This window comes from Choloepus didactylus, chromosome 13 (assembly GCF_015220235.1).
Source record: "Choloepus didactylus isolate mChoDid1 chromosome 13, mChoDid1.pri, whole genome shotgun sequence".
In the NCBI taxonomy this organism is placed as follows: Eukaryota; Metazoa; Chordata; class Mammalia; order Pilosa; family Megalonychidae; genus Choloepus; species Choloepus didactylus.
Genome location: NC_051319.1, coordinates 6387002 through 6400411, shown reverse-complemented (window position 1 = coordinate 6400411; position 13410 = coordinate 6387002). Strand labels below are relative to the sequence as shown.

Here is a 13410-nt window from a genome sequence, read left to right as displayed (position 1 = left end):
AAGAAAGAATGGAGAAAAAATCAAAAAAATCAAAATGGACCTCAGGGATATGATAGATAAAATAAAATGTCCAGATGTAAGACTCATTGGTGTCCCAGAAGGGGAAGAGAAGGGTAAAGGTCTAGAAAGAGTATTCAAAGAAATTGTTGGGGAAAACTTCCCAAACCTTCTACACAATATAAAAACACAAAGCATAAATGCCCAGTGGACTCCAAATAGAATAAATCCCAATAAGCTCACTCCAAGACATATTCTGATCAGACTGTCAAATACTGAAGAGAAGGAGCAAGTTCAGAAAGCAGCAAGAGAAAAGCAATTCACCACATACAAAGGAAACAACCTAAGACTAAGTAGTGATACTCAGCGGCCACCATGGAGGCAAGAAGGCAGTGGCATGACATATTTAAAATTCTGAGAGAGAAAAATTTCCAACCAAGAATACTTTATCCAGAAAAGTTCTCCTTCAAATTTGAAGGAGAGCTTAAATTTTTCACAGACAAACAAATTCTGAGAGATTTTGCTAATAAAAGTCCTGCCCTACTTCAGATGCTAAAGGGAGCCCTGCCGACAGAGAAACAAAGAAAGGACAGAGAGATATGGAGAAAGGTTCAGTACTAAAGAGATTCAATATTGGTTCATTAAAGGACAATAAGAGAGAGAGGGAAAAAATATATCTGACAAACATAACCCAAAAGATAGGATGGCTAATTCAAGAAATGCCTTCACAGTAATAACATTGAATGTAAATGGATTAAACTCCCCAGTTAAAAGATATAGATTGGAAGAATGGATCAAAAAATATGAACCATCAATATGTTGCATACAAGGGACTCATCTTAGACACAGGGACATAAAGAAATTGAAAGTGAAAGGATGGAAAAAATATTTCATGCAAGCTACAGCCAAAAGAAAGCAGGAGTAGCAATATCAATCTCAGATAAAATAGACTTTAAATGTAAGGATGTTAAGAGAGACAAAGAAGGCCACTACATACTAATAAAAGGGGCAATTCAACAAGAAGAAATAACAATCATAAATGTTTATGCACCTAATCATGGTGCCACAAAATACATGAGACAAACACTGGCAAAACTAAAGGATACAATGGATGTTTCCACAATAATTGTGGGAGACTTCAACACATTACTCTCCTATAGATAGATCAACCAGACAGAAGACCAATAAGGAAATTGAAAATCTAAACAATCTGATAAATGAATTGGATTTAACAGACATATATAGAACATCACATCCCAAATCACCAGGATACACATTCTTCTCTAGTGATCATGGAACTTTCTCCAGAGTAAACCATATGCTGCGACATAAAACAAGCCTTAATAAATTTTAAAAAAATTGAAATTATTCAAAGCACATTTTCTGACAACAATGGAATACAATTAGAAATCAATAACCAACAGAGACTTAGAAAATTCACAACACTTGGAGGTTAAACAACACACTCCTAAAATAAATGGTTTATAATATAGAATGTAGGGGAACTAGTGATAGAGAGCAACTAATGAAGGGGGAACGATAACCCAATAAGAACAGATAAAGTATCATGGGTAAATTTAACATTTTGAGAATGCCTAGAAATGATTATGGTTTGTTAATTTCTGATGGGCATGGTAGGAACAAGTTCACAGAAATGTTGCTATATTAGGTTATTTTCTTGGGGTAGAGTAGGAACATGTTGGAAGTGAAGTAGTTATTTTAGGTTAGTTGTCTTTTTCTTACTCCCTTGTTATGGTTTGTTTGAAATATTTTTTTATTGTATATCTTTTTAAAAAATTTTTATATAGTTAATTTAAAAAGAGTTAATTAAGAGTTAATGACAATCAATGCAATATATGATACTGGAGTAGATCTAAGAATGGAGGAGAAAAGCTCAAAGGGGGCATAAGGAAAAATTGGAATATAGAATTTAAGCTTTATATCCATATTAATTTTCTTGAAGTAACTGCAGTTAAGTTAATGACATAAGTGAATATCCTTGTTCATAGGAAATGTACATGGAAGTGTTATGAATTCAAGGAGTATGATACATGCAACCTGCTCTCAAATGTTCAGAAGATGATAAATGGGTAGATAGATAATTGATAGAAAGATAATAGATATAGTTGAAAGAAAGAGTGGGGAGGGAAAGAAGGAGGGAGGGAGAGAGGAAGGAAGGAAGGAAAGAAGGAAGGAGGGAAGGAAGGAAGGAAGGAAGGAAGGAAGGAAAGAGAAAGAAAGGTACTGCAAAGGTAGCAAAATGTAAGATTGGTAGGTATGGATATCTGGGAGTGGGGGGGGATGTTGGAGTTCTCTGTATGGGGTTTGTATTGTATTTGCAACTGTCCTATATGTTTGAAATTATTTCAAAATAAAAATGTTAAAAAATTGATTGTGGTGATGAATGTAAAACTATATGATGATACCATGAACCAATGATTGTATACTTGGGATGATTATCTGGTATGTGACTATATCTCAATAAAATTGCATTAAAAAATAATAAAACAAACTATAAAGCTTAACTGGAGGACATTCCACAAAATTCCTGACCAGGAATATAAAAAGATAAAACTGAGGAAATTTGGAGAAAGAATAGACTGTAGTAAATAATAATGTATCCGCATTGGCTTATTAATTGTAACAAATGGAGCTTTATGGTATAAAATGATAAAACAAAAAGCTAGATCTTGGTTACATGATAAATCTCTGCATTATCTGCATAAATTTTGTAAATCTGTAAGCTAAGATAAAAATTTATTGAACAATATTGTTATATTTTTCTTAAAAAAAAAAAGAGTGGGCAAAGTTAAATATATTTAAGGATGCAAAAACAGTTGGTAAAACCACAAAGAGAAGCCAGGGAATAAGTAACCCAAAATTCAGGACCATATTTATCTCTGGATTGGAAGGACAAGAATATAATTGGAATTGGGGGAAAGGAGGATCCTGGGGCCTTTTAAAGCATTGGCATTATTCAATTTCTTAACTTCAGTGGCAGATTCATGGGTTTCTTTTGATCATTTTCCATCAAAAATATTTCCATCAAATATTTTATGTGCTCCTTTCTAGTCTTCCTAGTTAGAAATTTAAAAAAAGAACCAGATAAAGCCTAGAAGGCCATGCAAAAAGGGGGTTGATAGATTTCAGATAAAGTTCTAAATAAAACTAGATTACATCCTAGTTTATCCTTCCAAGAATTAATAATGCCCTCACTGTTCTCAGCAATATACTATATAGTAAATCCAAATAAGAAAGAAGAAAAAAAGCAACTACTGCTGTCAAAACACCTGCAAAGCAACATCCTCTTTACAATCTAAAAATTAGATGGAAGTATTCATTTAAAAATATGTACTTATTAATAACTATTTCTGAAAAAGTCATTTTACTAATTGTTTACAATAAGTTTCTTCTCGCAATTGAACATTTCTGAAGAGTTTGGTGAACGAAAAATAAATGAACAACAACAACAAAAAGCTTAAAGCCCCACACATAGGCATTTCTTTGTGAAATTTTATAATATTGGGAATAAACAGGAAATCCTAAAATTTTTTTCCAGAGAGAGAGAGAGAGAGAAGAAGTAGTTTGCAATCTCCCAAAAGCAACATTAGAAAGTAGTAAATAACGTAGCAATGTCTCTACAATTTGGATTAAAAAGATTTCCAACCTAGATGGCTTTACCTAACTAAACTATCAAACAGGTGCGAGAGTAGGAAAACATTACATATATTCAGATATCCTCTATGTGATCTTTCCCAGGAAACTATGGAGGAGTGTTCTACCAAAATGAGGGAGTAAAGCAAGAAAGAGGATGACATCAGATCCACGTAACAGGAGAAACAACACAAGAGGGAGGCAATAGGAATCCCAAGGATAATTGTGACAAAAGATCCCAGAATCCTAGGATGGTTATAGGACAAGTAGTTCACATGAGAGCAGTTCAGATGACTTCAGGAGAGACTCCTTCAAGAAGATGAAAATGATGGTATAACTGATAAGTCTGAATGACTTGAGGGGTGACTTAAACCTCTGGGAGAATTTGAAGATGAACTAGTGTAAGTACATAAAAATTAAGCAGATGTCTATAATAAAAAACAACAACAACACAGAAAATAGCAAGTGTTGGCAAGAATGTGGAGAAATTGGAACCCTCATACATCACTGGTGGCAATGTAAAATGGCACAGCCTCGGTGGAAAACAGTCTTGGTCATTCCTCAAAATGTTAAACAGAATTACCATATGTCCCAGCAATTCCACTCAAGTTATATACCCCAAAGAATTGAAAACAGATGTTTAAATAAATGCTGGGACATGAATGTTCATAGCAATACTATTTACAACAGACAATAGGTGGAAACAAGCCAAATGTTCATCATGGGTAAATGGATTAAAAAAATGTGGTATATCCATACAATGGAATATTACTAAACCATAAAAAGGAATGAAGTTCTGATGCTCGCTACAACATGGATGAAACTCAAAAACATTATGTTAAGTGAAAGAAGCCAGACACAACAGATCACATATTGTATGATTCCATTTGCATGAAATATTCATAATAGATAAATACATAGAGACAGAAAGCAGATTGATAGTTGCAACAGACAGGGGAAGTGGGGAGAGTTAGAGTAACTGCTTAACGGGTATGTGCTTTTTTTTTTTTAGGGTGATGACATTGTTTTAGAACTAGAGATAGGGGATGGTTGTACAACATTGTGAATGTATCAAATGCCAAAATGCCACTGAATTGTACAAGTTAAAACGGTTAATTTTATGTTATGTGAATTTCACCTCAATTAAAATAACCAAGCAAACATACTAACAAACAAGAAAATTACTTCCTATGAAAATAAAAAGTCATTTAAGGAAGGAAAAGAAATCATTTACTATAAGGTTCTGCTCTGCATAGTATTTATATAGTCATGATAATGTAAAAATTGAATATTGATTTAACCAAAATTATGATATAACTATAATGAGAGGAAAGATAGATGGGAAGGGTACTATGGGAATGAGGGGATATAAGAGATAAATACTCATCCTTCATACTATGAATCAGAGAAAAGGGCAATGATTAAATCAGAAGATGAAATAAGGGAGGAAATAGGGAAATTTTGTTAAAGTGCTTCCAAACTCAGACACTAAACAAACTAAACTCACTTGGGAAAATATTTGGTGTGACCTTTTAATGGGTCATCGCCTTCCACCCACTTGTTCAAACATCCTTCACAGGAAAAACATTGGACAATGTCTTCTACACCTAGAAAGAAAGAGATTCAACCAGTGACACTGGCATGTCCATTTGTCAAGTGACAAGTGATTAATAATTATCAGACTTTATCAGAAAAACCCTACTCACATCTCCCATCAGATTTTGTGACAAAGTCATAAGTTGTATTACCAATGAGGCAATATTGTATATAGGACACTTCATCCACCAATAGAGTAATCAGAAAATATTCATTGAATGTTCCTCTGTACCTTGCACTTTGATGAATACCTTATCCCTGCCACATCCCCTTTCTATCAAGAGAGAGATTTGCAAATCAGAATCTGAGTTTCACTCGAATTGAAGCTCCCTATCAGTTAAGATCTCTCTGGACAGCAGCTAAAGAGAGAATAGTATGAACTGGTAGAAGATTCTGTATGTTTAGGAATCATAAAAATTATAATTTTTAATTCATAATTCATAAAAATGAATTTCCTAATTTTTTTCACCAAGCAGAGTGTGGCAAAGATTGACATCCACACCCTCAGTGTGCTGGTTTGGATATATTATGTCCCCCTAAAACTGTATTCTTTAACGTAATTTTGTGAGGGCAAAAATGAGAGATTTTTGTCTGTTTTGCTCACTAATGAATTTCATGAACGTAGAAGAGGGCGTAGCACTTAGTAGTCACTCAATAAATATTTGTTTAATGAATAAATTCAGAATAAATATATTTGGAGCTCAAAAACAAGCAAACAAACAAAAAAATCATGAGCAAATGTAGCTGCCCATACGTAAGTGAGTTCATGAAGAATCAATGCCCCTTACTACATTATTGCCAAGTTTATTTCATTAGGTGTAGGATCAAGCCTCCTTGTGAGTCTGTATTTCTTTGTATTGAAACTAGTATTTCACTCTATCAAAGGACTGAACTAGAAATGGAGAATCCACCGTCTTTCTTCCACTCCTGGACCCCTGCAGTTACTGGAAAGCTAGGGCAGAGGAAAGCCTCTCTTTGTGTCTAGTCAAAAATCTCAGTTCCTAGAGCTTGCAAGACCCCAAAAGGGTCAGATGACCAGGATTTTGGAGATAGGTGGAGATTTAAAAAGGAAGAGGGCCAGGACACTGGACAAAGGAGCCTTAAGGAAGGCTGGCAAGAGAAAGAAATAGTAGTGAAAAAGGGTAGAACACTCTCTTTCCAAAAGTTTAAGATTTTAAGGCATTGAGATTTTTTTTTTGTTTCCTTGGAATATGTTTGTTAAATAAAGTCATAACAACATTCTCTACTGTGTACTGCTCTGTGATATTTGTGACATCTATTTGACCTATCAGTTAAAGACCTGTATGAACCTCTGCTGTGACTCAGTATGTGTGTTTAATCTGGAGAGGTCTGGGATGGAGGTACCCAGGAAGGGCCCACTATAATCTCTCTGACCATCGTGTTGTACCCCAAGCTGATACAGCTGACAGGGCACTAGTCTACCCTTTGTGATTTACAGAGTGGAACTTCCTAATGGCCAGCAGCTAAAGAGAGAATAGTATGAACTGGTAGATTTTGTGTCCTTAGGAATCATAAAAATGAATTTCCTAATTTTTCCCACCAAGCAGAGTGTGGCAAAGATTGATATCCACACCCTCATATTATGTCCCCCCGAAAGCCATATTCTTTAATACAATCTTGTGAGGGCAAACATTAATCTTTTGATTGAGCATTTCCATGGAGATGTGACTCAATCAACTGTGGGCTAGAGCTTTGATTAAATTATCTCCATGGAGATGTGAACCTTGCCCATTTAGGGTGGGTCTTAATCGCTGGAGTCCTATGAAAGAGCTCACAAACAGAAGGAGCTCAGAGCAGCTCAGGGACGGTTTTTTTTTCTCGATCAAAAGGATTTTTATTGTCCAGCCGTGCACAGGCGGGCTGAAGCCTAAGAAAATGGCAACAGCCCTGAGCCAAGAGAACAGTAGGGCTTATAAAGGATGGTTGGTGGGAAGTTCTCTGTCCAGGGAAGGATGAGCTGGCAGCTCTAGTATGCAGTTTCTCAGTGGCTACTTTGGGGAAAGGGAATAGCTGGCAAGTATCCATTGGCTGGTTTGAAAGCGGGGGCTTGGAGGCAGGAAAGTTTAAAATTTTAACATTCAGGATTCCTAAGGGTGGGGGCAGTGAATTATTGCAGATCTGCAGGGTTCCTAGGGCAGGGTGAGGGGTGGTGGCTCTATCACAAAATCCCTAAGGGCAGAGGTGGGGTGAGCTCAGGGACATTTTGAAGAAAAGCTAAGAGCTGACACTTATGCTAACACTTGGAGATGCTTGGAGAAATTTGGAGATGCTAGCCCAGAGTTTGCTCCAGAGAAGCTAAGAGAGAACCCTGATGCTTAGATGCACAGGAGCTGAAGAAGCTAAGTGAGACCCAGAGACATTTTGGAGAAAGCATTTTGAAACGCAACCTGGGAGCAAAGGAACAGCAGATGTCAGCCACATGCTTTCCCAGCTGGGACAGAGGTGATCTGGACACCATCAGTTATTCTTCAGTGAAGGTATCATCTTGTTGATGCCTTAGTTTGGACTCTTTATGGCTTCAGAACTGTAAATTTGTAACTTAATAAATCGTGTTTATAAAAGTTAATCCATTTCTGTTATTTTGCATAATGGCAGCATTAGCAAACAGGAACACTCAGTATCTCCTATTCTTCCATAGTAATAGAAACCCCAATTTTTAGCAGGACACCTTGCCACCCAGGAAAAAGATTAGATTTCCCAGCTTCTCAGAAAAATAGATATAGTCATGTGACTAAGTTCTGTTTAGAGTGTCAAGTGACTGTTTCTAGGAACCTTCCTGGGGGCAAAAAAAAGTAATATATGGAAAGTAAAAAACATGATAATTATCCTGAACACAGTATCTCTATTCATTGTTAGTCCAGACCTTAAGGTTTCATGTTTGGATTATTGCAAATTAAGAGTGTTGTGGAAAACTGGGAAAGGTTTTATGTTACAGCAGGGAAAGGGGATCTCTAAAGAATGGTTAAAAGAGAGGAGATTGTTGAGTCTAGATAAATGCTAGCCCAGGATCATAAAATCTATGTGGGGTTTAAACAGGAAGCAAATCAGGAGCTAGAAACAAATGGCTGACTCACCTGTGTATACAAAACCTGCTTTGGCCAGAGCTGCAGCTCCCACAGGTGATTCCTGGGGCCAGTTCTTAAAAGAGTCCAGTCGTAGTTTTTCGTTAACAAAGATGTTGCCATTGCAATAATCTTGAATAAAAGGTATATAGTGAGACCAAGGTTTGACACTGAAAGTACCAGTGTTCCTGTTATTGCTCTGGCATGAAAGAAGTTTTTTCACATTGAAGGCCCGGAAGGTGAGAGGGAAGAATAAAGGCAGCGGAGGGCCAAGGGATTAACCTAACAGGCTCCTGCGAGAGTCTGTGAAGAAAATGACGGAAGAAGCACACATGTGAATCCTGGGCTCTTGCTTTTATTGTGACCCAGAGGGGAGGGGTAGGACTTTCTCACAGATACTGGAGATTGGAAGTTTCAAACTATGTGGATTGAAAAGCAGAAGCAGCAACGGCCATTTGGAGAAGCCAAGGGAAGCTTCTTATCATACAAGCCATATGGAAGTAACTACCCTGCTAGTAAATTATGCAATGTCAAAGGGCAGAAGTAGCAAGGGGCCCTTCAGAGAAGCTGCAGGCGTCATTTGGAGAGGCTAGGGGCAGCACTTATCATCCAAACCATACGAAAGTGTAGGCCTTGCTAGTTGGGGTTACTCTCAGGACAAGGCTAGCTGGGGTGTTCACTCAAAAGGTAAACTTATGAATAAGCCAGACAGGATAATGAGGCACAAAATATAACTGCAATTACAGTTATCCCTTTACATTTAAAGATGAAATTTAAAGATGATATGGTGTATGGAATTTGATTCAAAATAATTGGGAGGTAAGGTAAGGAAAGATGGAAGGGGTATCTAGATGAAAAAAGATCGCACATGTGTTAGAATTGTTGAAGCAGGGTGGTGAATATATGGTAGGTATATACTATTCTTTTATTTACATATAAGTCTGAAAATTTCTATAACAAAGAGCATTAAAAAATGATCTCAAGGCTTCTAGGAAATTAACAGAATAGGGAGGGAGCTGCAGGGTTCATTCCTTTCCTAAAAACAGTGTTGAGACAGACAGAAATTGTCCCAATTAACTGTTCTGGGGCTCTGAGTATCTGTTTCCTGTATAGCACCCAGGAAAGTGTGGGATGAAGAGACTGAGAAACTGTGGTGAGAAACTGTAAGTAACTCAGTCTTGGCTCCTGGCACCCCTCCTCCATCCTGAGGCAAGCAGCTTTAGGCAGTCTGATCCCCACTTGGTGGGCTGCTGCAGACGGGATGGCCACAGGAGTCCTCCACATCAAGTACAGAGGGGAGCCCTGACAAGTACTGATCTAGCTATTGGCCAACAAATTTAGACCACTGGAACCCACTGTTCTAGCCCCTCTCAGTCAGGTGTCACTGTGACAGACAAACCAAAGCGAGGTAAAGATACTACAAAAAAAGAAAATTACAGACCAATCTCTCTAATGAATATAGATGCAAAAATCCTCAACAAAATACTTGTAAATCAAATCCTACTGCATTTGGTGGTTCAACACAAGAAAATCAATTAATGTAACACACCATATCAACAATATAAAGGGGAAAAATCACAAGATCATGTCAATCAATGCAGAAAAGGCATTTGAAAAAACCCAGCATCCTTTCTTGATAAAAATACTTCAAAAGATAGGAATAGAAGGGAACTTCCTCAACATGATAAAGGGCATATATGAAAAACCCACAGGTAAAATCATACGCAATGGTGAGAAACTGAAAGCTTTCCTTTTAAGATTGGGAACAAGACAAGGATGCCCACCATCACTTCTGTTATTCAAAATTGTACTAGAAGTTCTAACTAGAGCAATTAGGCAAGAAAAAGAAATCAAAGGCATTGAAATCAGAAAGCAAGAAGTAAAACTTTCACCATTTGCAAATGACATGATCCTATATTTAGAAAGTCCTGAAAAATCTATGACAAAGCTACTTGAGCTAATAAACAAGTTCAGCAAAGTGGCAGGATACAAGTCAATGAGCAAAAGTCAGTAATGTTTCTAGACACTAGTAATGAGCAATCTTAGGAGGAAATTGAGAAAAAAAAGTCCATTTAAATAGCAACTAAGAGAATCACATATCTAGGAATAAATTTAACCAAGGGTATAAAGGACCTATATTCAGAAAACTACAAAACATTGCTAAAAGATATCAAAGAAGACCTAAATAAATGGAAGGATATTCTGTGTACATGGACTTGGAAGACAACATATCATTAAGATATCAAGTCTATCAATATTGATCTATAGACTCAACACAATCCTAATCAAAATTTCAACAGCCTACTTTGCAGAAATGGAAAAGCCAATTATCAAATTTATCTGGAAGGGCAACGGGTCCCAAAGAGCCAAAAATATCTTGAAAAAGAAAAACGAAGTTGGAAGACTCTCACTTTGTGACTTTAAAGCATATTACAAAGCTACAGTGGTCAAAACAGCATGTACTAGCATAAAGGTAGACATATTGATCAATGGAATCAAACTGAGAGTCAGAAATAGACCCTCACATCTATGGTAATGATTTTTAACAAGGCTTCCATTCCACTCAACTGTTACAGAACAGTCTCTTCAACAAATGGTGCTGGAAGAACTGGATAGCCATACCCAGAAGAATGAAAGAGGACCCCTATCTCACATCATATACAAAAATTAACTCAAAATGGACCAAAGACCTAAATATAAGAGTCAGTACCATAAAACTCCTAGAAGAAAATGTAGGGAAGAATTTTCAAGCTCTTGTGGGAGGAGATGGTTTCTTAGACCTAACACCCAAAGCACAATCACTGAAAGAAAAAAAATAGATAAGTGAAACCTCCTCAAAACTGAAGACTTCTGTGCTTCCAAGGACTTTGTCAAGAAGGTGAAAAAGTAGCCTACTCAATGGGAGAAAATATTTGGAAACCACACACCTGATAAAGGTTTAAGATCCAGAATATATAAAGAAATCCTACAATTCAACAATAAAAAGACAAACCCAATGAAAAAATGGGCAAAAGACATGAGCAGATATTTTTCCAAAGAGGAAATACAAATGGCTAAAAAGTACATGAAAAGATGCTCAACTTCACTAGCTATTAGGGAAATGCAAATCAAAACCATAAAGAGATATCATTTCACACCTACTAGAATGGTCACTATTAAACAAACAGAAAATTACATGTGTTGGAGAGGATGTGGAGAAACAGGAACACTCATTCACTGCTTGTGGGAGTGTAAAAGAGTGCCATTGTGGAAGACAATTTGGCAGTTCCTCAGGAAGCTAAGTATAGAACTGCCAGATGATCCGGCAATTCTGCTAGTGGAAGAACTGAAAGCAGGGACATGAACTGACATTTGCACACCAATGTTCACAGTAGCATTATTCACAGACAGAAGCAACCTAAGTGTCCATCAACCAATGAATGGATAAACAAAATACAGTCTATACATATAATGAACTATTATTCAGCAGTAAGAAGGAATGGTGTCCTGAAGCTCGTGATAACATTGATGAATCTTGAGGACATTACGTTGAGTGAAATAAGCCAGACACAAAGGACAAATATGGCATGACCTCACTAATATGAGCTAAATTTAATAAGTGAACTCATGGAGTTAATATCTAGAATATAGGTTGCCAGAAGATAGAATGAGGATAGAGAATGGGACACTGAGGCTTAATTTGTGCAGAGATTTTTAATAAGGTTGACTATAAATGTTTGGAAATAGATAGAGGTGATTTCGTTATTGTGTGTGTAAAAAACAGCACTGAATTGGGAGTGTGATTGTGGTTGAAAGGGGAGGTTTAAGGTCATGTATATCACTGGAAGGAAAGCTAGAGAATGAAACAAGGGACTGATAACATAGTGAACCCTCTTGTGGATGATGAAGGTAGTTAATGGAACAACTATAAGAATGTTCCATGAATTAGAACAAATACATGTCACAACTACAAGGTGTTAATAATGGGCTGGTATATGGGAAAATATACACCTAAAGCACAGTATGCACTATAGTTAACAGTAATATCTTAATGTTCTTCCATCAATTGTAACAAACGTAGCAAACCAAAGCTAAGTGTCAATGATAGGAGGTTATAGGGGGCATGGGGTTTTTCTTTTTGAAGTTATGAAAATGTTTTAAAATTGATTGTGGTGATGTAAGCACAGTTCTTTGATTATACTGAGAGCCATTGGTTGTACACTGGATGGATTGTAAAGTACGTGAATAAACCTGTTTTGAAAAAATACATATATCTTCATCACCTAGGATCAGAATAAAACAAGGAAAAGCTAGAGGAGACTTCTCCCCAACTCAATATCAAGATTTGAAACAGGCAATATTCTTTATAGCCCCCTTAAGAACAGACAAATTTATTTCTTGTCCTCTGGGATATCTACATTATGAGGTGGTCTCCATTAGACTTCCCACATTGGGCTTTGGCTGGTTCTGTCTTCTGCACCCCATGAGGACTTGAAAACTAAACTCGTGCTAACTTGGTTCAGCAAATTTCCTTAAAAAAAAAAGCTTGCTTCAGTGTTCCACTCAACCCAAGGATTTCTGTTTTCACTCCATTTTGAACCTGAATATTCCTTAATTTCTTAACAGCACCTTGATCCTTGATCCATTTAAGAATATTTTTAAAAATATTTTATCCAGAAATTTTAGTTGTTTTCAGGGGAAGAATCGGTTAAGGAACTTACCCTGCCATATTTCCCCGTGCTCATCTGTGCTGAAAATCTAAGTCACTCCAGAACACCAGAAATCTCTTACGAAAATGGTAAAAATAAAATAAAATAAAAATAAAAATAAAATGAAAAGTTATAGCATTGTAAAATGAGGAGGAAAATGGATGTGATTTTAAAAAGAAGAAGGAGCAAAAAGAACAGAAGGCTAAGCAAGCAAAGCCTTTGGAATACATCTGAGTTTTTACCTGATTCTATAGGTAATGCTCTCTTGACCGAAGAAGTCACAAAATGTTCTCCCTGAGGGAAATTAAAATTCAACTGATAAACTGTTTGATAAAGTATACCCTATCCATGAATAAGAACTGAAAAAACTCCATCACCACCACCATCACCAC

The 13410-nt window shown here is 36.6% G+C and overlaps 1 protein-coding gene across 6 annotated transcripts in view; it reads right to left on the bottom strand.

The window, feature by feature from the left end:
- The window catches only part of LOC119507872 (NLR family apoptosis inhibitory protein), a 63143-nt gene that overhangs the window by 22540 nt on the left and 27193 nt on the right, over positions 1–13410 (bottom strand). For all 6 annotated transcript variants that reach the window (XM_037801106.1, XM_037801107.1, XM_037801101.1 and 3 more), the window contains exons 5-7: positions 13261–13312; positions 8343–8462; positions 5159–5258 (exon numbers count right to left, since the gene is read on the bottom strand). In XM_037801106.1, the coding sequence (XP_037657034.1) occupies positions 5159–5258; positions 8343–8462; positions 13261–13312 (272 nt within the window). The remainder of the gene's footprint in view (positions 1–5158; positions 5259–8342; positions 8463–13260; positions 13313–13410) is intronic.